The sequence below is a fragment of the Sminthopsis crassicaudata genome, chromosome 4, assembly GCF_048593235.1.
Source record: "Sminthopsis crassicaudata isolate SCR6 chromosome 4, ASM4859323v1, whole genome shotgun sequence".
Classification (NCBI taxonomy): Eukaryota; Metazoa; Chordata; class Mammalia; order Dasyuromorphia; family Dasyuridae; genus Sminthopsis; species Sminthopsis crassicaudata.
The window spans coordinates 61,527,140-61,553,246 of record NC_133620.1 but is presented as its reverse complement, the minus strand read 5'-3'; the positions used below and the strand labels follow the sequence as shown (position 1 = coordinate 61,553,246).

The following is a 26,107-nucleotide window of genomic DNA, read 5'->3' as shown; positions in this document are numbered from 1 at the left end:
CAGATTTTGTGATAAATTGAAGTTTACTAATTCATTATGAAATACAGACCAATAGTATAAGTAAAATGTGATAATTAATCTTGTTATTGAAAAATACTTTTTAATCATTTAAAATAATCCAATTTTCCAACAATATCTCATTATCTGGAGTAGATTTTAGACTTGGCTAAACAGGACAGTATTATACAATTAACAATGAAGAGACATGTATATTAGTCTTCACTCTAAGTAGTTTGTGACTGTGGGCAAATCATTTATCTTCTGGATCCCTGTTTCCTCATCTTGAAAACGAAGGGACTGGACTAGATAATCTCTAAGGTATCTTCTAGCTCTAACATTTTGTGATTCTGTTAAAATCCTGTGTGCTGTTTCGTGTTTGTACCTCATGTGCTGTAGCAGGGATCTATTTTCCTTGCTCCAATTCTTGTTTCCTTTATATTCTTTTTGTACTTTTTCTAAGAAAATCTGAAACATATGTGTAATTAATCTTTGGCAAAGTGGGTAACTCAAAAGTATTAACCATACAAATGTCAAGGATTTGACTGACAATGGTATTACAATGTTCAATGTTTGCACACAACTTTGGAGACCTAAAGTATTGATTTTATTAATAACCTCATTTTCATTTTTGAGATGGCAGCCATGCACATTCCCAACTATGTGCAGTAGATTTTAAAAAAATGAGAGGCATGATGTAAAAAGGAAGAAAATTTTCACAAAAGTGTTTGTGAATCCACTCCAGAAAGTGCTACAGTAATCCCTCAAGTGAAGATAAGGGAATTGAAAAAAAAATGGAAAAAAATATCTCCCTCCCCTGGTTGGCCAAGCTACTGGGCCAGGCCAAGTCAAGTGATCCCTGGGGGAGTTTTGAGTTTGGAGGGGCTCTCAGACTCATAAAAGAGCTGGAAAGGAGATCAGAGATGGCAGATTTCCCTTTTCCATTTTTTACCTTGGGGATTCTTCTGACATTACTACTCCTCCCTCCTGCATTTTATGAGCTATCTCATAGTTATTGTTTTAGGAAAATTGCATATTATCAGTATTAATGTTTGTTATAAAGAACTATGTGCAGAAAAGTATATGTTTAGCAATTTCTAGCAAAAGATTATAAAATTCTTCCTTCCACATATTGGGATTAGTAGTATGGTGCCCCTAAAATCTGTGTACTTTTTTGGGCCATATTTGTTTTATTATTTATTTTTTATTATAGTTTTTTATTTACAAGATATATGCATGCTTAATTTTTCAGCACTGACCCTTGCAAAACCTTCTGTTCCATCTGTGTACATTTTTTTGACCTTCCCTTCATACCACAGAAAAAGTCTAATTTTTTTCTTTTTCTTTTATGAGGTGTTATTTTAAAATTTGGGTTAAGGATTTGGCCATAGGTTATATATAGGTCAATATTAAGTAAAAATACTATACATATATGTTATGTATTTCTGAGTTTCTAAATCTTTTCTGTGTATCTGCTGGCCTTCGGGAAAACTTTAATTGAAAAATTAAATTCTCATTTAATTTCTTATGCCAAGCTATGATGTATTGAAACTGTGATGGGGAAAGTAAAGTCACAATGTAGAAGGGATAACTGTATCTTTTGATGGCTGCAGAAATATAATCCTCTACTTCCCATAGGTTCAATATATCAATATTTGCATTTTTTATTTTTGTCATTTTCTAGAAACACTACTTTCATGAAAGTGAAGGACTACTTAATAATAAATGAAGTACTTTATAGAAGCTGAAAGATCACTACAATCACTAGAAATATTTTTGAACTAGTAGAACCTAGAATAATAGCAGCACTAATATATAACTCCATTAGTAGATCAAATATATTCTACTCAATTTCTGCACTATAAAGATGGCAACATTTTTTTTCTGTTTCTGAGGAAAAAAACCCCCAGCATGCTGAAATTACATAAATTAGCCTTAAGTACTGACTCACCATAGCAGCAATGTAAAGAATTTAAGGTTATTTTTATGTTTGGCTTTAAAGGAAAAACAGTGGCTTAAAGTGAGTACATTAGATTAAAAAAGTCCCCTCCTTTATATCACACTGTGGAGCTGTAGGCTTTCAGTTGCTGGCTTTAAAAAATTAACAGATTTTAAAGAAGGGGACACAGAAGCAAAATGAAAATAATGATTCAAAATGCAACCATAAAGGATCAAATGCAGACAATCATTTACTGAAACAGAGAATTGTAAACTAAGTAATAAAGGAAAATGGACTTGAAAATCTTGCAAAGCAAATTAAGAGAAACTATATAGAATCAGAACTATAATTTATATTGAAAATTGCAGTGTGTGAAATGAACTATAGTTAGGCTCTGTAGAATGCAAGAAAATAGATTCAGAGCTGGAAGAGACTTAACAACACCTTATTTTATAAGAGAGGAAACTGAGGCTCAGAGAGTTTAAAGCATTTTGCTCTTAGTCACACAGGCACTAGCCAGGATTTGAATCCAAATCCTTCGATTCCAAATATAGCACTCTACCCTTTCACTATATCACAGTTATCAAACTCAAAACTAGGCATTAAGCCCTTACTTTGAGTTCAGTCACTTGTGAAACAGATTTTAAAAAATCAAACTGGGTAAAAATTAAATTCTATACAATTAATTTGTTTTTTTTTTTTTTTTTTTACTTATAGTTGATTCTGCACGGCGAATTAATAAAAGGCTAATTTTCCCATGTTTTTCAAACTTCAAAATTATCAATGAATATATAAGGCTTCATAAATAAATAAACATATATATAGTGCTGTGGAGATGAGCAACTGATTGAACATGTGGGGCTTACCCCCACTGACTCTTAAGTCAGTAGAAGATGGCTCTAAGATTGTGAACTTGGTAACCAGAAGAACAATGGTGTCTTTAGTCTTAAGTATCCAATGGGAAGCTGACAGAATTAAGGAGAAAGACTAGAGCTGGACATACAGATTTGAGAGTCATCTGTATGGAAGCGATCACCGAACCTGGAGGAGTTGATAATATCAAGTTAGAACCGACAGAGAAGAAAAAGAAGAAGACTGGGGATAGTGTCTTGGGGTCACTCCATTTAGGCATGTGATAAATAAGGTATGTGAATGAGAAGGAACAAGCAGACAAATAGGAGGGAATCAAGAGAATTAAATTCCACCAAAAAACAAGGACAGAGAGCCTGGTCAACAGTGTCAAATGCAGCAGAGAGGCCAAAAAGAATGAGGATTGTGAAAAGGCCATTAGATTGAACGGTGAGAAGATTATTAGTAACTTTAGAGATAGCAGTTTAAATTGAATGAAGTCAGAAGTAAGAATAAAGACAGTTAAGGGGAAGACTTGAATATGTTTATAAAAAGGGAAGCAACCAATAGATTGGGAGAGATCAAAGATTAAAAGGAATGTGGGTGATGGCTGGAGAAGAGAATATGGGATCAAGGATACATGTGATTTGGTTGGCCTGGTAAGCAGAAAGGCTACCAAATCATCAGACCAGGAGGAGGAAACAACAGAATGGGATATCAGAGAGATGGCTTAAGGAGGAAGGGAAAGAGGGAGCTCTCCGTAACCTTATCTTGGCAAATGACTTCTATTATTTATTTATTTTTGGGTGAAGAGGCAAGAAAATAGGGAGAAGGGGTGGCAAGGGAGGTTTGAAGAGAGGGTACTCAATGGAACAGCTATTGGAGTCAATGGGATAGGGAAATCAGTTAAGGAATAGTAGAACTGTATCACTGCGATGAAGGTTCAGTTGAGATTAGTCAGCATAAATTTGTAGTGGATCCAGTCAACAGCTTCATAATTTTTTCCAGTTCTGACCTAGCAGCATGTGAATAGGAAGAAAATGGGTGGCGGGAATAATTCAAGGGTAGAGTTTGACAAGGAAAGATTAAAAAAAAAAAAAAAAAAAAGACAAAGAAAGGGTTCAATCAATCCATCAAAATTCATCAAAGGATCAAAAATTGTTTTTAGATTTGGAGACCTTCTGTAATGTAATGTAACTCCCTCATTTTATAGATGAAGAAATTGAGGCTTCAAGAAATAGACTTGTGTAAGATCACATAAATAGTAAGTAACAAAACTAATGTTTGAATTAAGGGATGTAACTCCAACCTTATACTTTTTCCACAATATCCTACTGTTGAAATTTCAATTGGAGCAGTAAAAACTTTGTTTATAATTTATTTAACCAAGAACCTAATTCTAAGTATAGAGAAAGACCATTAACTTTTATATATAACACTAAGCGACAAATTAATGGTCAAAGTGGAGAGCAACAGACAACAGTGTCCTCTGGCTAAGGAATAGTAACAAGAAAAGAGCTAATAATCGTTACCTACCCTAAAATACCTTCATTATTGTGGATAATTGGCTGATGACTTTGATATTCAATACAGTAAAAAAATTAATGAGAAGTTGGAATAAGAGTTAATGAGGACATATTTCATTCAGAAATGATTAAGGAACCTGACAATCTGTATCTCCTATGAGAAATAAACCTTTATTTTATGAGTTACATAAGAGAATTTCTGGCAGCAAAGGATGAGTAGCAATCAAGTTAAAAGCTGAAGCGATGAAGCGTTTTATAATTGTGTTGTTTATTTCTCCATGTACTCTGATGTCACAAACATCATTTCTATAATAGGACAAGATAAAAATAGGGTAACAGCACTTGTCATATCTATAGCATCTTTTCATCAATATATTTCAAAAGGATTCATTAAATTCTAACACCCTAATGAACCAAACTAGTGGGGATAAACTGAGGCAGAAGTTAAGCAATCTTGGATTACCCAATAAATTAATACTATAAATGGAAACAACTTGTGCTTTCTGGTTCTCTTTCCTGGAACTAGGCATGAATTATAACCAAACTACAAAATGTTTCTTCTTTTAAAATGGCTTGACAGAACTATATAATTTATGATTTGAAGTTAACAAATATCAACATCATAGTTATATTAAATATGAAGTAAGATAATTTAGAAATTAAGATGTTTTATTTAGGTTTCTTCTATATGAAAAATAACAAGTGTTTTGATTCAGTTTTTTTCTTTTTACCATATTAGTCATACTTATAATAATAAAAGAAGACACAGATCCAAAGGGGGAAAAAATATAGAAAGTGCATAGTATGCTTTGATCTAGATTCAGATTCAGGAGGTAGATAGTCCTTTGGACTATCTTGTTTCTTTGTATTGTTGAGAATAGCTTAGTCATTCACAATTGGTTATCATACATTATTGCTGTCACCGTGTATAATATTCTCCTGTTCTGTTCACCTCTCTTTTTATCAGTTTATATAAGTCTTTCCTGGTTTTTCTCAAATGAGCCTGCATTTCATTTCTTATAACAGTAATATGTAGAGGGTGGTCAGCTGTAATAGCTGCAGTCCAGAATATTCCTGGATTCTGTTGTTGGGAGTCAAAATCTGGGTAAATATCATCAGACTGCCTGCTCGGAGTATGTATTAGTAAACCTGATGCTACTAACTTCTCCTGGGTGATAATTCACAGACTAGTTCAGACTGAAGGAGACAATAAAGACTTTGGACTTTATTTTTGACTATTCTCGTGGTGATTATTCTGCTGAGAACAAGGCTGGTCTCAAGGCCCTCCAGAAAGCTAGCCCAGATATTATAGTAATATTCTATTACAATCATATACCACAACTTGTCCAGGCATTCCCCAATTGATGGACATCCTCTCAATTTCCAATTTTTTTTGCCACTAAAAAAGAGCTGTTATAAATATTTTTGTACAAATAGATCTTGTCTCTCCCCTTACCCCCTTTATTCAATCTTTTTTGGGATACAGACTTAGGAGTGCAGATATGCACAGTTTTACATCCCTTTGGGCATAGTTCCAAATTGCTCTCCAGAATCAGTTCATAACTCTACCAACAGTGCATTAGTGTCCCAATTTTCCTACATCCCTGTCAACATTTTTAGTCAATTTGATAGATGTGAGGTGATACCTCAGTTATTTTAATTTGCATTTCTCTAATCAAGTGATTTAGAGCATTTTCCCATAACTATAGATAGCTTTGATTTCTTCATCTAAAAACTGCCTGTTCATATCCTTTGACCATACATCAATTAGAGAATGACCTGTATTTTTACAAAATTGACTCAGTTCTCTATATATTTGAGAAATGAAGCTTTTGTCAGAGATACTGCCTGTAAAAAAGGATGATATCATCCTTTAAGTTTAAATCACATACCCATTTTGATCTTGATGTAAGATATTGGTACATAAGCACATTTTCTGTCATACTGTTTTCCAGTTTTCTCATCAGTTTTTTTTTTGTCAGAGTTCTTGTCCCAAAAGCTGTGATTTGAGGGTTGATTAAACACTACATTACTATGATCATTTACTACTGTTGATTTAGTTTCAATAAGGATTCCAATGTCATTTGAGAGACAATTCAGTAAAGGGAGAAAATTCAAGCTGTCAGTTTTTTTCTTCAGAATATTTTATTTTTCAAGTTATCTTAATATCTTTCTTAGACCTTGAATACTCTGAGCGGCATTGCAGATCTTCTTAATAACATGTTTAATTTATTAGCATAACATTCCAAAAAATTAGAAACAAAACCAGAATCAAGCTAGAAGTACATTCCATAACAAAGAATGAATGATAGTCATCAGCTAGGAAACAACAACAAAAAAATCACCCTCTCTTTTGGGAATTTAAGTCTTTTCTAACCCTATACAACATTGTAATATGTTTATTGATTATAACCATAAAAAATGTTCCAACAATTTGTATACAAAAAGAAATAATTGCTATGCAAAATTAAAATAAGTAGTTAAATGTTATATTCAAAATACAGTTCAGGACTATATAAGAATTAAAAATAGCTATGTGTTATTACTACCAAACAATATTCTCAGACCACAAGTTAAAAACAAGTTGATAATCTGTAATGGTAATAGTTTGTACATCAAAAGTTTCCTATGCAGACAAGATCACAGATATGGACCAAAAAATATATTATTATGACCTCATTCTATAAACATCTGACTTTCTAGTATTAATTTATAATAATCTTATTAATTCATCTTTGCAAAAGGAAAATTCAATTTTTTTGCATAAATTAATCCTGTTTAAGAATATTTTAACTGTCTAAATCATCTAGAAAATCTTAGATCATCAGTTGCTGGAATTTAACCATCAAAATATGTCTTCTTAAATGCCTACCTGCGCATTGGCTTTCCGTCCATGCACCATGAAGAGAATCTTCTCTCCAAGTTTTAAAGCTGAATCTAAAAAAACCAAAAAAAGCTTTGAAGTTGTCACCATCTTATCACTAACATTAAATCTAAAGAATACATTCATTCTTTTTCTATGTTTGTTTAGTATGAATTTAAAAAAAAATTACAGTATTCTATCATTCAAAATCTTGATATTCAAGTTTCTGTAGGCTAGAAATAATTGATACCGACTAAAATCCTGGAAAACAAGGACAATATTTCATTATCTTAAATGGAAAAAGATGATTTTTAACATCCCTGTCACTTAATTTTTGTAAGCATGTATAGAGGACATGGCACTGCCTGGAACTTAAGTCTTACTTGTTTAACAGCTAATCTTAAGGATCTTGATATTCATTATTGTGAATAGAATCCAAAGAAAAGTTTGACTTTAAATCTTTTTCTCTTCTGTTACACACACACACATACACTCTCTCTCTCTCTCTCTCTCTCTCTCTCTCTCTCTCTCTCTCTCCTTTCTGCTCTTGAAATCCAAATCCCTGAGGGACAAGCAAAACATGACATTTTAAAACCTTTTTCTTATATATTAGCTTTCAACAATGAATAGATGAAAAAGCATTTATTAAGAGCTAGCACTATATGCTAGTTGATAAGGATACTAAACCAAAAATGAAATTGTCTCTGGCCTCGGGAAACATAACATTCTATGGGGTTATAACAACAACAAAAAATAAGGATAGGCCTGGATCTGCGAATTTTTTGGTACAGTGTAGTGAAGAACCTCCTCCACCAATCCAGGCCAGTGCTCTCCCTTAACTTTTAGTCTTAAAGAGTTGCCTAGAACACGGAATTCAGGCTTAAGTGATTTATCTAAAATCTGAGGTGTTGCGCCCAGATTTTCCTGGTTATGATGCCAGTTCTCTATCCATTATGCTAAGCTGTCTTTCAAGTATATATGTGACATATGTGAATACAAATAAACTTACTAATAGCTAACATAACACTGGACTAAGAGCTTTATGATCTCGTTTGATTCTCACAACAGCCCTGGCACGGATTACTGCTCTCATTATACAGATGAGAGTTTAGGGACTGCCCGGAGTCAGTTTCACATTAGAACTCAGGCTCCCCGACTGCGGACCTGGCGCTGCGGCCCCTTGGATACCTAGCCCACTCTACGGGTATGAGTATCAGGAGCACGCCCGTGCTCATGTAGAAATATATCTAGGTGACATATTTGACACCTGCACAATACATATATACAAAATAGAAGCCGGATAAATTTCTGGAAAGAGGAGCATGTGGGTGGGAAACAACCTTCCAGGCAAAGCATGCAAGGGTGGGGGTGGGGGCGGAAAGAGGGGGGGTACGTTCCACCCCGCACCCAGCTCGTGCAAAGACGGGAAGGGAGAAAACGTAACGTCTTTCGTGGGAAGAGCAACTGGCCTTGAGTGGGAGAGAGGGGGGACCATGGAGGAAAAAGTCCGGAAGGTGGGTTGGGTCGGGGCTTGGAAGGGCTCGCTAGCGGAGCCCAGGCCGGGGTGAAGGGTCCCCAGAGGCCTTCTAGTCCATGCCCCTGGCTTGGCGGGGGAGGCAGTCAGGCCCGGGAGGGTCAGGGGACTGGCCCAAGGTCACACGGGCAGCAGAAGCGGGGCTGGAAGCCAGACCTCGCACCCCGCCGGACTGAACTGCCTTTCACGGGCCACCGTGAGCCCCCGGCGCCCGAACCGACCGCGGGGTCCTGGATTTAGCGCCGGGAGGCTCTCCCGAAGCCAGTGCTCTAATTTTGGGCTCAAGAGAAGGGCCCGGACGGGAGAAATGACTTGCCCAAGGTCAACCCTGAGACGGCGGGTGCCGGGTCTGAACCTCAGGGGAGAGGGCAGAGGCGACGCGCTCCCCCCGCAGCCTGTCAGCGCAGTCCCCGGGCCCGCACGTTTCCTCCGAGGCATGTCAGCGCCCCGGTCCCAGCGGAGGAGACCCCGCCGGCCGCCCGGGAGGGGGAGGGGACGGCGGCAGAGCGGTGACAGCAAAAGGGCGAGGGTGCCCACACCCGCCGAGCAGCCCAGCGCCAGACCCACCCTCTGGCCGCTGCTCGCGGACGGGTTTCCTCCCCGGACTCCAGCTCCCTCCCGTGGGCTCCCTCACTCACCCAGCCACACGCCCGCCCTGCTGCCACCGCCGCAGCCGTCGCCGCCTCCTCCACAGCAGGATCCAAGCCCCTCAGAACCACTTCCTGCTCGTCTCTGTCCAGCGACCGGAAGTAGTCCGGCGCTAACAGAATGTTGACAGGAAACTGGTGCTCCGGAACAGGGTTCCGGGAGGCGCCGGTGGGGGCGGGGAAAGTAAGAGGCCTCTGAATCTGATCCCTGAGAGAGTACGCAGCGATACCTGCAGAGGGCGCTCGTGCGGAGAGGCATTTATTAAGCTAAGCACTGGAGTATACCGGGAAAGGTCCAAGACAGCCCCCGCCCTCAAGGAGCTTACAATCCAAAGAGGGAGACAGCGCAAAACAAGTGTGCTCTCTTCCCTCTGCTCCCCTTTGCACGTGTACACTCCTCCTAGAATCTGAGACTGAGCAGGAAAGACTTTGGGTGTCAGAATGAGAAGTCTGACTCACAATTCCTCGTACCCTCAGTGAGGTATTAGAGGATTTTAAAGAGCATTTTATTTTTCCACATACATTGGAGAGAGTTTCCAACGTTCCGCTTCGCAAAACCTCCGAATTTTCTCTCTCCCCCTGCTCCTCCAGACAGCAAGCAACGGAGGTTACCGTGTGCACGTCTCTAAACATTCCCAGAGTTATCCAGCTGCGCAAGGACACCGGATCAGAAGGAAAAGAATGAGAAAGAACCAGCAAGGAAACAGACAACAGCAAAAAGGCGGAAATGCGGCTGGGATCCACACTCGGTGCCCACAGCCCTCTGGGTGCGAGGGCCCCCTCCGTCCCAAGTCTGCCGGAACTGTCCGGGATCACGTGCCTGCGGGACCGAGCCGAGTCCGTCCGGCGGCTCCCCCCACAGCCTGGCCGCGGCCCGTACGGTGTTCTCTCCGCTTCCTCACTTCGCTCGGCATCAGTTCGTCCGAGGCTCTCCAGGCCTCTCTGAAACCTTACTGGAGATGGGAGAGCCTGGAAACTGTTGTCTAGATAATTTAAGTCCAGAGGACGACATCGTATGACTGGAAAGGAGAAGAATTGAGTAAAGATGGTGAACTGTCAGGATTTAACAATAGATTGGATGTGGAAGTTAAAAAGCGAGAGAAGAATTGATCAGGATTACGAGGATAGGAAGTTGACGGCCCACAAAAATTGGGAAGATTGGGGGAGGGATGAGTTTGGGTGGAGGGAGAAGATGATGAATTATGCTTTAGATGCACTGAGTGTGACATTCCCACAGAGCATCCAAATGGAGATATCCGGAAGGTGACCTCTTTTGAGATCACCCAGGGAGAGTGAACAAGGAGATGAGGGACCAAAAAAGAACGTTGGGAAATGTGCAGAAGGGCGGCCTGCATTAAGGTGCAGAAGAAAGGCCAACAGGGTCCTGAAAGTGGTAAGAAGTGGTCAAAAATGCCCAATGTTGAATTATTGAAAGAGGATAAAGACTGAAAAAAGGGACATAAGATTTAGCATTTTAAACATCTCCGGCAGCCTCAGGGCAACTTCATTGGGGTGGGAGAGTCAGAAATCAGATTACAAAGAGGTTGAGAAGTGCACAAGAGGCGAACAGGTGAATGCAGTGACTGTTGACATCTTTCTTCCAGAAAATTGGCTATGAAAGGGAAGAGAGATAAAAGATAGAAAAGTGAGAAGTTACCTTCTAATGGTGGAAGAGATCTAGGCAGTTTTTAAGCATCAGGAAAGGATGTAAAGAGAGACTGAACATCAGAGAGAGCAGAGGATTGGAAAAAAATGTGTTAAGGATAGAAGTAGAAGGATTGGTCTCAGAAAGGAGGCTCAAAGGCTGGAGCAAAAGAAGAAAGAATGGGAAATGATGTCAAATATCAGAAAAGAGGGAGGTCACTTTGGATGGCCTGTTCTTAGGGAAGTCTGAGATAGGGTTCTCTGCTGAAAGAGTAGGATGGGACATTTCAAGAGGCTTGAAGTTTTGGGACAATCACTGTGGGGAGTTGTAGTTGTATAATAGAAAGTCACTTTGGAAGGAATAAAGGAGCTCTTTGTAGCAGTGAAAACCTTGCTAAAATCAGATGACAGACTTCTAATGGATTTAACACAATTGTAGTGAATTTAATGCAGTTGCTTTGCATTTGGCAATAATACTTAGCATTTATATAATATTTTAAGGTTTGCATAATGGGCTTACAAATATCTTATTCTATTCTTACAGCAATCCTGGGGGGTAGGTGCTAGTTTATCCGTTTTTTCTTAAAGATGAGGAAACTAAGGCTGACTCATTTAGAGTCACTAAGTGTATGCGGCTGGATTTGAATTTTTTTTTCTGATTCCAAACTCAGTGCTCTATCCTCTGTACCTTTAGCTACCTCAGAAAAGGTTATCCAGGGATTATTCAGGGTTTCGAAAGGCATGATTAGTCATGTCATGAGGTGAAGAGGCAAAGGATTCAAGGTCAGCAAAGACTATTTAGAAAATGAATCGAGAATTAGAATCATAGGAAGAAAAGGGAGAGTGGTGATATTGGAGATATTGGAGAATACAGTTAGGATGGAGTTTTGGTATAAAAAGAAAACAGGGAGAGATGGAAAGGTAGGAAGTGGTGATGAAAGAATTTCAGAGTTTGGGATCAAGAAGGTCAAATTATGGATAAGATCAAGAGAATGCCTATCCTCTGCTTGCCCGAGGGGGAGTAAGGTCCCAGATCATAAATCTTGAGAAGGATGATAAGTTGGGGCCCAGGACATTGGAGGGAACATCATCACATAAGCAGAAGCCCTCAATTATGAGGGAAGGAATTGGGGCAGAGAGGAAGATGATTGGCCAGATATCCAACTCCTTAAGAAAGAAAACTGGCAACCAGAATCTGTAGAGGATGATATAGAAAAATGGAAGGAACCTCAAAGGGGGTTGCTGAATTAATGGTTGCAAAGGGAGAATGGAAGTAAGTGGTAGAGAAGTAAAGAATATGTTCTCCTGGTGTACTCTGTTGAAAGGACATAAGACAAGGTGCATCTACTCCTAATGAGGGTATCTAGGGATGTTATCCTCATTTGGTGGGAAGAGCTTTAAAGACAAAGGGAAGGGATTTCCAGAAAGCACAAGGGAGGGCAAGAGCAAAAGAGGATGGGGTCTTAGGAGGGATAAGGTTAGGGTGGAAGGGAAGGAAAGGGGTGTTTTTTTCGTAAGTAGTGGGCCACTCAAGAGTCATAAACATTTGAATAGTTGAGATAGGGATGTGCTAGTCATTGGATGGGGAAATAGTAATATTTACCTGGGGCTTCTATCCTTAAGGGTTCTTTGAGAGGGATAGGTGGTATCAGTGTATTCTATCACATACCTGAGAAGGAGAGACATTCTTCTGACTTCATAAATACTAAATCCTTAGGGGCCTGAATAAGCTCATATTTGATACCTGTTTCTTGGCCTTATCTCAAAATGGAAGGGGATATTGTGTAACCAAACGTGGACAAATCCTGGAGCTGTGAAATCTGGTGTCTGGCCTTTTTAGAAAGTTGGATGGGTGAAGACTGAGTTCTTTGTGGACATGGTGCCCAAGACCTCCAAGTATTTCAGGTCCAGGATTCTCTTTCTGGACTGCCATGGGTATCAGGATCAGAGAGGGTCAGCTGTCTTTCTTCACATAAGTAATTTCCTTAGTGCATATGTATAATAAAAGGATTACTGCTCAAAGGATACAAACAATTCTGCATTTTTATTGCATAATTCCAAATTGTTTTTCAGTAAAACCTAGGAGAAGGGGAGGGATAGAAGGATATCTTATGAAAGAAGTGTATATGACCAGTTTAGTAATCTGCTTTAGTGAATGTCAAACCCAAGTCTTCTGAGTCCTACTTGACCAATTAACTATCCATCACTTTGGCTGCATCAATTTCAAATTGAAATAGGACCCCTCAACCATAACTAATTAGGGATATTTGCTGCTATATATTGGTTTAGTTAATTTTTTAAAAAATAATTTCTCTGTATTATTGTATTATTTATTTCATCAAATATTTCCCATTTACATTCTAATCTGGTTTAGAGTGTACTCCAGAATGTAACTGTTTGTCTGTCTACATCTTATTGACACATAGTTGTTTGCATGTTTTCTCTCCTATCAGCCTGGGTCCCTTGAAAATAGGGATGCTCTTTTCCCTTTCTTGGTATCCCCAGCACTTTTCACAATGCCTGTCATATAGTAGACAGGACAAATTGCCACTAATCAGCATTTGGATATGACTAGCACTTGGTCTCTCATCTTTATTGCAGTCTCTAGTATGTAAACACACATACACAAATGATATATAATAATATATTTAATATAATATGTTTTTATATTATTATATTAATATATGTCATAGAAAAATAACATATACTTAATTATACATATATTTCATATCATTCATATATAAACAAAAGCATTTGGGAATTAACTGATTAACTTCTCAGTTGTTAACTGATAAACCTGTTGGATATAGTTTTTCTTCCTTCTGATTCTATATCCTTATTCTTGCTACTCTCTGTATCTTGGAATAGTTCCCCCTTAGCTTTGTCAAATTCTCCCCTCTCCCTTTCCTCTGAAATTGAAAGAGAACAGTTACAGGAAAAGAGTCTGAAGTCAGAAGATCTAGGTTTTTAATCTCAGTTCCATTATATATAGTTGATTTAGGGTATCTTATTTCCTTTAGTTTGAGACTCATTTGCAAAATTGAAAACTTGATTATCTGGAGTTCCTTCTATCTCTAAATCCAAGATCCTAAAATTCTACTTCCTAAAAGCCTTATCTTGATGGAATGGTAGTGAAGGAATCATTTTATTCCACCCTCGTGTACAGAAAAATCCTAGCTCTGAAGAAATAAGAAAAATTTATTTATTTGTGAGTTTGGCACTTCATTGACTCTTACAGACTTCTCAGTATTTTCATTTATCCTTGTCCACTTGGGATTTTAAATCTCACAAAGTCAGGCATCGTGTCTTAGAATTTGTTGCCCAAGGTAGTCCTGGGCAAGATCAGCTTTAATAAATGGCTTCTCGGTGGTGATGTGGTAAATCAAGGCAGAGTTTTCATAGAGCAAAACGAGCAAGTTTAGTTTGGGTTTTTACAAATCATCAGAAATGCTTCCGCTTAAAAAAAAGCAAAAGCTCAACCTCCGCTTAAAAAAAAAGCAAAAGCTCAACCTGGGGAAGGCTGGAACCCAACACTCTTTTGTGTTTAACGTTAAGATCCGGGCCTTCTGGGAAAGGCTGAAAGCTCTGAAGTGCGGGCTAATATCGGGTCTGAGGACAAGGAGAGGGAGGGGAGTCCGGCTGCGGCCGCCGTGTGCCCGCGTTGCTCAGGCTACAGCGGATGCAAGGGATGGGTGGCAAGATGCCTCCGCCTCTCCCTTTCCTACCAGTTATGCTCTGTATCGACTGTTGCCCGGCAGAGGCCGAGGCAGCAATCACCATGGTAACGGAGGAAGCCTACAGCCCGAGCTCTGTAAGAGAAGGGGGGGAGGGGCAAGCAAGCCTGGCTTGGGGCTGCGTCCAGTTTGGCTGGGACAATGGAAATGCAAGATGGTGGGGGTGGGGTGGGGGTGACGGTGAGGAGGGGTGATGGGGTGGGAGGGAGGGGGGAGGTGCAAGACAGAGCGTAGGCTAGTTCCCAGGTGTCCCTAACAGCAGTCTCTGTAAAGGGCAGCCATTATGATTCTCTTCCTTGCACTTGATTCGTGTGCGTGTGTTACAATCAGGGACATCCCAGATTTTTCCTTTCCAAGCCCTCCCCTCAATGGCACAGGGTGATGCCTTCTGCCTCAGGGAGGGCTCTCAGAATCCACTTCTCAGTGCCTCTCTCTTCCTCCTGTGTCTGTGATCTGGGCAGGCTGAATCCCTCCTGGTGTCCGGTTGCTTTGTGCAGAGAGCCCGTAAGTGCGCAAAAGAATGAAGTCTTGGGAAGCATTCTCAGGGATTTCCCTGAAGCCCTCTGGGGTGACAGGTGGTAGAAGACTAATCTTTTGGAGGCAGTAACCAACATCATTACGATAACAATAACAAATCTCCCTTTTGCTCTCTGCCGCTACATTTGAATTGAAGACGTCTTCAGTGCAGTGCATAAGGTGGAGGTCCCATTCCAATTTATATTAAATATAAAAGAACTAATAGTACAGACTAGTCCCAGGACCATTTCTATCTGAACTCCGTTGAAAAAGATTAACGTTAGAATAATAATGATAATGATATCCCTGACATTTATAAAACATATGTTCCAAAATACCTTACATATATTAGTAAATTGCCTACAACCCACAAAGTAGGCAGGATAGGTATTCCAATTTTGGGGGATGAAAAGGGTTGTTCATGGTTACAGCTAATTAGTGACAAGAGTTGAGTGAGACTAGAACATGGGACTTCTTAAAAATTATAATTTTCCTTACATTTATAACCCATTACTACTTGTCACTATATAGTATCTTCAGGTAGGTCTTTTACCCTGAGTTGTTGGTGATTGTTATATAATTGAGTGATAAAAAATAAAAAAGGGAGAGGGAAGAGAGAGAGAGAGACAGAGACAGAGAGAGAGAGAGAGAGAGAGAGAGAGAGAGAGAGAGAGAGAGAGACAGAGACAGAGACAGAGAGAGAGACAGAGAGAGAGACAGAGAGAGAGAGAGACAGAGAGAGACAGAGAGAGAGAGAGAGAGAGAGAGAGAGAGAGAGAGAGAGACAGAGAGAGAGACAGAGAGAGAGACAGAGAGAGAGAGAGAGAGAGACAGAGACAGAGAGAGAGAGACAGAGAGAGAGAGAGAGAGACAGACAGAGAGAGAGAGAGAGAGAGAGAGAGAGAGAGAGAGAGAGAGAGAGAGAGAGACAGAGAGAGAGAGAGAGACAGAGAGAGATCAGGAAGATAATGCAGAGTGTGTAATAGAATGCCTTCATCTTGTTAGAGTCACCAGGGTTTCCCAGGATTTGGTCTTCAGGTTTACAAGCTTAGACATTTAATTTTAACTTTTCATCTAGGAGTAATCATGAGCAGAAGGCACTAAAAAAGCTTTTAAAAAGACAGTTTTTATAAATCAGTTTTATTAATTCACATGACAAAATTGCTGAATAGATCAGTAAACTCTTGTCAGTACATTTCTCTCTCCAAGAAGAAAACTTATATGGTAAGCAAAGTTACTATCACAAGGTTGTTTGATGATTATAATTATTACAAAGGAACTTATCATTTTTTCCCCTGGATTCTTTGCATATAACTGCTTTTTTGATAAATTAATGGACTCTTGATTCCAACAACATGGATATTCCTAATATCTTTTCATATCACAACCTATCTATAGCTCAACCCATCTGTAGACGTTCTCCCATAAATCCTCCTTCATTAAGTAGAAGAGTTACCTAATGAGCTGGGGGTAGGGCTGCAAACCTTCATAGGATTATAAAGCAGAAATCTACAGTCAATTATCAAACCTAGATAGGTTTGGCCTTAGTTTGACCAAGATCATATAAGTAATAGAAAGTAACAGACTTCTACTCTCGACACCAAACCAGGTACTTTTTCCATTGTTGTGCTGATGAGACAGATTTCATGGACATTTGTGCAGCATTTGAATTGTCCATTAGTTATCATTTATTCTTCCTTTGCTTTGGTTCCTCTTCTACTAGTCTGACCAGTCCTTCTCAGTCCTTTTTGCTTGCTCATCCATAACCATCCTCTAACTTTATTTATTTTTTTTTAATTTTAATTTTATTTTATAATTATAACATTTTTTTGACAGTACATATGCATGGGTAATTTTTTACAACATTATCCCTTGCACTTACTTCTATTCAGATTTTTTCCCTTCCTCCTCCAACCCCCTCCCCCAGATGGTAACCAGTCTTATATATGTTAAATATATTACAGTATATTCTAGATACAATATATGTGTGTAGAACCAAATTTTTTGTTGCACAGGAAGAATTGGATTCAGAAGGTAAAAATAACAGTTTACATTCATTTCCCAGTGTTCCTTTTCTGGATGTAGCTGGTTCTGTCCATCATTAATCAATTGGAATTGGATTAGCTCTTCTCTATGTTGAAGAAATCCACTTCCATCAGCATACATCCTCGTACAGTATCATTGTTGAAGTGTATAATGATCTTCTGGTTCTGCTCATTTCACTCAGCATCAGTTGATGTAAGTCTCTCCAAGCCTCTCTGTATTCCTCCAGTTGGTCATTTCTTACAGAACAATAATATTCCATAACATTCATATACCATAATTTACCCAACCATTCTCCAATTGATGGACATCCATTCATCTTCCAGCTTCTAGCCACTATGAAAAGGGCCGCCACAAACATTTTGGCACATACAGGACCCTTTCCCTTCTCTAGTAGTTCCTTGGGGTATAAGCCCAGTAGTAGTATGGCTGGGTCAAAGAGTATGCACATTTTGATAACTTTTTGGGCATAATTCCAGATTGCTCTCCAGAATGGTTGGATTCTTTCACAACTCCACCAACAATGCATCAGTGTCCCAGTTTTCCCACAGCCCCTCCAACATTCATCGTTATTTGTTCCTGTCATCTTAGCCAATCTGACAGGTGTGTAATGATACTTCAGAGTTGTCTTAATTTGCATTTCTCTGATCAATAGTGATTTGGAACACTCTTTCATATGAGTGGAAATAGTTTTAATTTCATCATCTGAAAATTGTTCATATCCTTTGACCATTTATCAATTGGAGAATGGCTTGATTTCTTATAAATTAAAGTCAATTCTCTATATTTTGGAGATGAGGCCTTTATCAGAACCTTTAACTGTAAAAATATTTTCCCAATTTGTTACTTCCCTTCTAATCTTGTTTGCATTAGTTTTGTTTGTGCAGAAACTTTTTAATTTGGTGTAATCAAAATGTTCTATTTTGTGATCAATAATGGTCTCTAGTTCTCCCTTGGACACAAACTCCTTCCTCCTCCACAAGTCTGAGAGGTAAACCATCCCATGTTCCTCCAATTTATTTATGATTTCATTCTTTATGCCTAAATCTTGGACCCATTTTGATCTAATCTTAGTATGTGGTGTTAAATGTAGGTCCATGCCTAGTTTCTGCCATACTAATTTCCAGTTTTCCCAGCAGTTTTTGTCAAATAATGAATTCTTATCCCAAAATTTGGGATCTTTGGGTTTGTCAAAGATTAGATTGCTATTTTTATTCACTATCTTGCCCTGTGAACTTAACCTATGCCACTGATCAACTAGTCTATTTCTTAGCCAATACCAAATGGTTTTGGTGACTGTTGCTTTATAATATAGTTCTAGATCAGGTACAGCTAGACCACCTTCATTTAATTTTTTTTCCATTACTTCCCTTGCAATTCTCGACCTTTTATTCTTCCATATGAATTTTGTTGTTATTTTTTCTAGGTCATTAAAATAGTTTCTTGGGAGTCTGATTGGTATAGCACTAAATAAATAGATTAGTTTAGGGAGTATTGTCATCTTTATCATATTCGCTCAGCCTATCCAAGAGCACTGAATGTCTTTCCAATTATTTAAATCTGACTTTATTTTTGTGGCAAGTGTTTTGTAATTTTGCTCATATAATTCCTGACTCTCCTTTGGTAGATATATTCCCAAATATTTTATACTATCGACTGTTATTTTGAATGGAATTTCTCTTTGTATCTCTTGCTGTTGGATTGTGTTGGTAATGTATAAAAATCCTGAGGATTTATGTGGATTTATTTTGTATCCTGCGACTTTGCTAAAATTCTGAATTATTTCTAATAGCTTTTTAGTAGAGTCTTTGGGGTTCTCTAAGTATACCATCATGTCATCTGCGAAAAGTGATAATTTGATTTTTTCATTTCCTACTCTAATTCCTTGAATCTCTTTCTCGGCTCTTATTGCCGAGGCTAGAGTTTCTAGTACTATCTTGAATAGTAATGGTGATAGTGGGCAACCTTGTTTCACTCCTGATCTTACAGGGAAAGGTTTTAGTTTATCACCATTACATATGATGTTTACTGAAGGTTTTAAATATATGCTCCTTATTATTTTAAGGAATAGTCCATTTATTCCTATACTCTCAAGCGTTTTTAGTAGGAATGGATGTTGGATTTTATCAAATGCTTTTTCTGCACATCCTCTAACTTTAAATGTACATCAAAGTTCTGTACTCATCAGATCCCATGGGCTTAATTATTTTCTCTACACATAACACATACAGATCCCAATAGAGAACTAAAGTTTCTATCACACAACCTAGTCCTCTATCACTTTTGGTCATTTTTGAACTGAAAGTCCCTGAAACATCTCAAATTCACCAGGTCCAAACCAGAACTCATCATCATCCCAAATTCTCAGTTCTATTGAAATAATTTCCCTATTTCTGTCTAGACTGCCAGCATTCTTCTAGAATCCCAGATTTGTAAATTTATTTTTTTATTCTTCATTTTTCTCACTCTACATTAAAAAATTTTTTTATTATAGCTTTTTATTGACAGAACATATGCATGGGTAATTTTTTACAACATTGTCCACCTTTTTCCTTCCCTCTCTCCATCCCCTCCCCTAGATGGCAGGCAGTCTCATACATAAACATGTTAAAGTATATTTTAAATACAATATATGTGTCCATATCCATATAGTTCTCTTGTTGCACAAGAAAAATCTGATTCAGAAAGGTAAAAATAACCTGGGAAGAAAAACAAAAATGCAAGTAGTCCGCTTTCATTTCCCAGTGTTCTTTTTCTGGATGTAGCTGATTCTGTCCATCTTGATCAATTGGAATTGAATTGGATCTTCTCGTTGTCAAAGATATCCACTTCCATCAGAATATACCCTCATATAGTATTGTTGTTGAAGTGTATAATGATCTCTTGGTTCTGCTCATTTTACTCAGCATCAGTTCATGTAAGTCTCTCCAGGCCTTTCTAAAATCATCCTGCTGATCATTTCTTACAGAATAATAATATTCCATAACATTCATATACCACACTTTATCCAACCACTCTCCAATTGATGGGCATCCATTCAATTTCTAGTTTCTAGTCATTACAAAGTGGGCTGCCACAAACATTTTGGCACTTACAGGTCCCTTTCCCTTTTTTAATATCCCTTTGGAATATAAGCCCAGTAGTAACACTGCTGGATCAAAGGGTATGCACAGTTTGATTATTTTTTGAGCATAGTTCCAAATTGTTCTTCAGAATGGTTGGATCCGTTCACAATTCCACCAACAATGCATCAGTGTCCCAGTTTTCCCGCATCCCCCCCCAACATTCATCATTATATTTTCCTATCATCTTAGCCAGGTGTGTAGCCTCACTCTACATTTCTAAGTCATTGCCAAACATTGCACTTTTCCCTCTCTCCATGACAATCATATCCCATCTGTTCTCTCTACTCATAAAGCCAGCAACATCTCATCATTTCAGATGTAGACTACTGAGAGTGTCTTCTAAATTGTATCTCTGCCTCATCTTTCCTCACCATAATCCATCCTATAGCTGTCACAATGATTTTCCATAAATGCAGATCTGAACATATGATCCCTTTACTCAATAAACTCCTCATGCGCCATGTTGTCTCTAAACCAAATACCCTTCATTTGTCTTTTCAAGCCCCTTACCACTTAGCTTGAGGACAGTGAGGTGGGCCTATAGTACAGAGAGTGTTAGGTATGGAATTGGAGTTCTATAGTGCAGAGAGTGTTAGTATGGAATTGCAGTTCAAATCCCTGGCCTCAGACTCTGACTAACTGTGTGATTTGGGACAAGTTACTTAATCTTGTTTACCTCATTTCCTCATCTGTAAAATGAGCTGGAGAAGGAAATGGCAAACTACTCTTGTATTTTACTAAAAAAAAACAAAAACAAAACCCAAATGGGATCACAAGAAGTCTGACATTCTTGAAACAACTCAACAAAACTACAAATTGCTTGACCCTGACCTATCTCTCTCTCTCTCTGTTTCTCTCCATATATATATATATGCATATATATGTGTATATATATGCATATATATGCACAAACATATATTTACATATACTTAATAACTATTTAAATTTTTAATATTAACCCTTGCAAAACCCTGTGTTCCAAATTCTTATTCCTCCTTTCCCCCACTTCCTCTCCTAAAGAGCAAGTAATTCACTATAGGTTAAGCATGTATAATTATTCTATACTTATTTCTACATTTATCATAGCCTCTTTATATATTACCCCTCTTCCAGCTGCACTGACTTTCTCTCTGTTCTTCCCACAACACATTCCCACTTTGGTGACTTTGCACTCTCTCAAATATCTGCAATGTACTATGGTCTCATCTTAGTTTCCTTGTATGCTTATATTTTTTTAAAATGTAGCTCAGACACATCTTTCTGCTGGAAGCTTTTCCTTCTCCCACTCAACTGCCAAACACTCTCCCTCTCTGACGCATTTATGTTCTATTTATTCTGTATAAATAAACAAAAGCTGACTCTGTGAGTCTGGACAAGTCACTTGATGCTCTCAGCAATGTTGACCTGACTATAAATTGAAGAGAATGTGCTTGCTACTACTTTGCCACTTTTTCCTTACAAGTTTCAGTCCTTACCATATGTAGCCTATGGAGGACAGAAACTTTATTTTCCTTAATTATTTAAATGAGAAAGGGCAACTATTTCTCAAGACTGGAAATATATTTCTTCCATTTGAACTCTATGCAGCACATTCTCTATGACATTAGTCGAAAAAAATTGGTCTCCCTGTTTTATGCTTTAATCATATTGATAATTAATGAATCATCAGGTAAAGTGATCTCTTTGGTAACATCTATCAAGGAATCTTTTATAATATTCATTTATATGGAAAGGAGATACCTGTTTGAGGTAGAACCTTTAAGGATGCATTCTACTCTACTGAGTTAATTCCCATTATTTATTTATTTATTTTGCTGAGGCATTGGGGATTGATTGCCCAGGTGTCTGAGGTCACATTTGAACTCGGGTCCTCCTGACTTCAGGGCTAGTGCTCTATCAACTGCACCAACTAGCTGTCCCCTGAGTTAATTTTTATTAGTTTTGTAATTAAGAAACTAACACAGTGAGATCTTACATCCTCTATGTCTTGCTGGCAGTTATGTGGCTGTGAAAACATGCTTTGCTGTAGAAAATTATGCAGGAAATTCTATCTTTTACATTATAAGCAAGGATAACTTCAATGCAGGTGTGGACTATTCTCAGATTTTATAAAGATAAAAAAGTAGGCATATAAGTTGGTAGTTGTTGATAGCTTTTCAGTTACCTTTTTTTGGTAACAGGACTATCTGTGATTTCCCCCCATTATTTTAGAATCTTTCTCTTGCGATGTTTTAAAAAATCTGTCCTTGTGTATCTTTTAAAATTCTCTGTGTTCTTCTGTCTTTGGTCTTGTCTAGCAGCTTTTCCAAAATGTTTCTTCTTAAATGCCATTTCAATTATTCATTTAGCAATTATGTATTGAATTTTTAGAGCGCTAATGACTGGTTTTATTGTTATCAATAATGAGAATAAGTTGCTATAGGAATATGGCAGATCTACGTGCATCCATATGTTGTCCTCTTTGCAGTTTTATCTTCTCTATATATGTTTTGGGGATGATCTGTGTTAATTGGGCTAGCATTGTTTTCCCCTTTTGTTGCCTTTTGTTGTTTTGCAAGGTGATACTGCTTGGTAATGTTTAGCAAATATCTTTGCCTGGCAAGGAGATAAACTATTGGCTGACATTTTCTGGACTCTTTAATGTTATTGTGAGGAACATTTTATATTAGTTAAACTCCTTTAGGAAATGGTTATTAGCACATTTAGTATTGTCACATTTATCCAATTCCAATTATCAAGCTAACAGCTTGTTATGGGTCAGGTTAGAGTTGTTATAATTATGTGTAATGTCTTTTAATATTTTTCCTTTCTTTTAATTTAGTGTTGATTTAGCTCTCTGCTTTAATTGATTATCTTCCACCTTCCTTGCCAATATCTTCTGGATGTTTTCCAGTTTATTAGGCTCTTTCCTAAAATGTGACAATCAGAATTAAGCAAAATGTTCTAAATATGGTCAGAATACAAAGCAAAATTTCTTCTTCTGTTCTTTATGCTATAATACTTTGAGCACAGCCTAAGATTACACTAATTGTTTTGATTACCATGTCACATTGTTGATTTATATTGAACTTGAAGACCTAAAATCCCATTGATTTTTTTGTTTTTGGACTAAAAGTCATCTAATCATGTTGTGGTAGGTAGAGTAGTAGGCCTGGAGTCAGGACGACTTAAATTCAAATGTGGCCTAAGATGCTTTTATCTGTATGACATTGAGCCAGCCATTTAACCTCTGCCCCAATTTCCTCATCTGTAAAATGGGGATAATAATCTCTTTTATCTCCCAGGACTGTTGTAAGGATCAAATGAGATAATAATTATAAAGCACTTAGGACAGTAGGTACAATAAAGTCCATAGTAAGTACATTTATATAGCTATTTTTAAAAACTGACTTAAAATTTCAATTTAAGATTTTTTACATTTGCTCTGTTTCATTTTAGTAATTTTAGTCAATAATCTAGTTTATCAAGATGGTATATGTTTGTGTGTGTCTGTATATATGTGAAGGTTTTCTAGTTTATCTTTCTTCTTGCCCATATGTTGTATATTTATGTATAAATATCTAAGGACATGGATTTTATTACTTTCTGCTTTTTTGAAGAACCTAATCCTATGCATCTTTTAAGGACCAGCTCTAATCATAATCTCTTCTTGAAGTTTTTTCTGGAAATAATCTTGGTATGGTACAGAAATCAGATAAAGCAGTACTATACTATACATGATGTCCAAAAACTCTTGGTGCAATTTTAAGATATCAAAGCTTAAAATTTGCTCCAAGACTTTTAGACTCCTTTGAGCAAGTACTTGAATTAATGAATACTTATTAAATAAACATTTATTAAAACTGTCTGCCAGTCAAGTAATGTGCTAAGGGCTAGAGCTGAACAAATATAAATCTTTATCTTTAAAGATCCTAAATTCTAGTAGAAGACAGAACATATTAGGGGGAAGGGGAGCAGTGGTACTTGGATTTGAAAAATTACAGGGATATTCAGGAGTTATAGACAACTCACTATGTAGTGTTTGCTAAGTGCTAGAGATAAAAAGAAAGGCAAAAATGCAGTCATTGCAAGGAACTGATTCTAATGGGAGAAACAAGATATAAATAAGTAGTTGAAGTCGAGAGGTAAACTAAATGAAGGGATTGAATTGCACGTCCTTTCTAATAACAATGGCAATATTACTTTTTTTTGTTTATTTCAGTATTAAAAAATAGGGAGAAGTAGATTTTGGAGATATGTAAGGCAATGGCTAAGGAAGAAAGTGATACATACTTGAAAGAGATTTTCCAGACTGATTGATTTCCAGATAAAAAAGTAGAAAAGGGGAAAATATGATAATTCTATTATTATAATATATATGTAATATACATAACATATATTATTTACATGCATAAATTATTTATGATATAATTATATATGTACAATATAATTATAGGTTTATATATAGCATATTAATACAAGAGAAAAAATAATTTCTCTCAATATGTGTCAGTACCTCAATATGGGGTACTAAGTGATTTAAAAACCATTATCTCATTTCATTCTCAAAACAATCTTGGAGCTAAGTGCTATTGGTATTCCCACTTTACAGATGAGCACACTGAGGCAAAGAGAGGTTAGATGAGTTGTGGAGTAAATGTCTAAGGCTAGATTTGAACTTTTCTAAGGACATATAGATGGTACACAGATAGTAATAGAGGAAGGCAAGATTGAATTCAGACCCTGTGAATTTGATTCCAGTGCTTGCATCCTAGGGAGATATATAAAGTTCTTTCTACATTCTAAGTCAACTGAATTAGTTCATCCTGGGAGGTGGCTACGTACTACCCACATTTCATGGATGGAGTACCCTGGTGACAATTCTGGATTAGGAGTAGAAATAGTGTTTGTGATCCCTCAAAGCTGGGAGAGTAGTGGTCACACCTTTCCTTGGATTATGCTACCTTGGAAGAACCAAGGGCTTGCAGAACCCCAAAACTAACTCTTTTAAAAGCACCTGGAAAGAATGAAAGTCTTGGAGAAGGGTGAAGGGAGATGGAATTAGAGATGTATGTTTGCCTCCCTTGAAGCCACTTAAACTGCGTCCCCTCACCATATGTGGTCCTTCTCTTTTTACTTGGGGCACCATAGCCATACATGTGGGTATTGTGTACATAAGAATATAATTTTTGGCTGCTTATATTTAGGAATTGGGGGCTAGATTTCTTTCTAAAAGCTGAGACAATTTACTTTTTGTCTTGTGCAACTTTAATTTATTATTTCTTGAACTATAGCTTTGAAAAAAACAGGCTTTAAAAAAAATGATTTTTAAAAGAGTCCAGGGATTCACTGGACCAATTCATTATCTTTCAAATGCAGCTACCTGACTATCCTTTAAACTCAAATCACTCTGGGTTTCACTGAATAGGCAAAAATAGCCTCAGTCCAAGCCTTAGTAGCCATTGTTTAAGTTTTGATGACTTAGAATGAGTGCATATAGCAATTGCTTTTTGTTCTGGCCAGAAATTTTAAGGATCTTTCCCTCCCAGATATCTTTATCAATCAATTCATTACACTCATTCATTCATTTATTTTTCAGATTGATGTTTTTACTTGATAGTAAATTGGACCATCTTTTTGAGTCTTGAGAAAAGACTTTTATTTAGAAAGACCAGGGTCACTTACTACTTTCTGGGTGATTGCCACTTTTG

The 26,107-nt window shown here is 37.6% G+C and overlaps 2 protein-coding genes across 6 annotated transcripts in view; one reads left to right on the top strand and one right to left on the bottom strand.

Moving 5' to 3' along the window:
• Positions 1–9,469, bottom strand: part of KLHL20 (kelch like family member 20) — a 62,582-nt gene extending 53,113 nt beyond the window's left edge. Inside the window, exons 1-2 of the mRNA XM_074308377.1 lie at positions 9,347–9,469; positions 7,184–7,248 (exon numbers count right to left, since the gene is read on the bottom strand). Of these exons, the coding sequence (XP_074164478.1) occupies positions 7,184–7,206 (23 nt within the window). The 5' untranslated portion in view covers positions 7,207–7,248; positions 9,347–9,469. The remainder of the gene's footprint in view (positions 1–7,183; positions 7,249–9,346) is intronic.
• Positions 8,595–26,107, top strand: part of ANKRD45 (ankyrin repeat domain 45) — a 49,344-nt gene continuing 31,831 nt past the window's right edge. For 3 of the 5 annotated variants that reach the window (XM_074308385.1, XM_074308384.1, XM_074308382.1), the window contains exon 1: positions 14,582–14,810. In XM_074308385.1, coding sequence (XP_074164486.1) covers positions 14,679–14,810 — 132 coding nt within the window. In that variant the 5' untranslated portion in view covers positions 14,582–14,678. Of the gene's footprint in view, positions 8,689–14,581; positions 14,811–14,970; positions 15,238–26,107 lie in introns of those variants that run through there. The other 2 variants (XM_074308386.1, XM_074308383.1) reach the window with 2 other exon arrangements.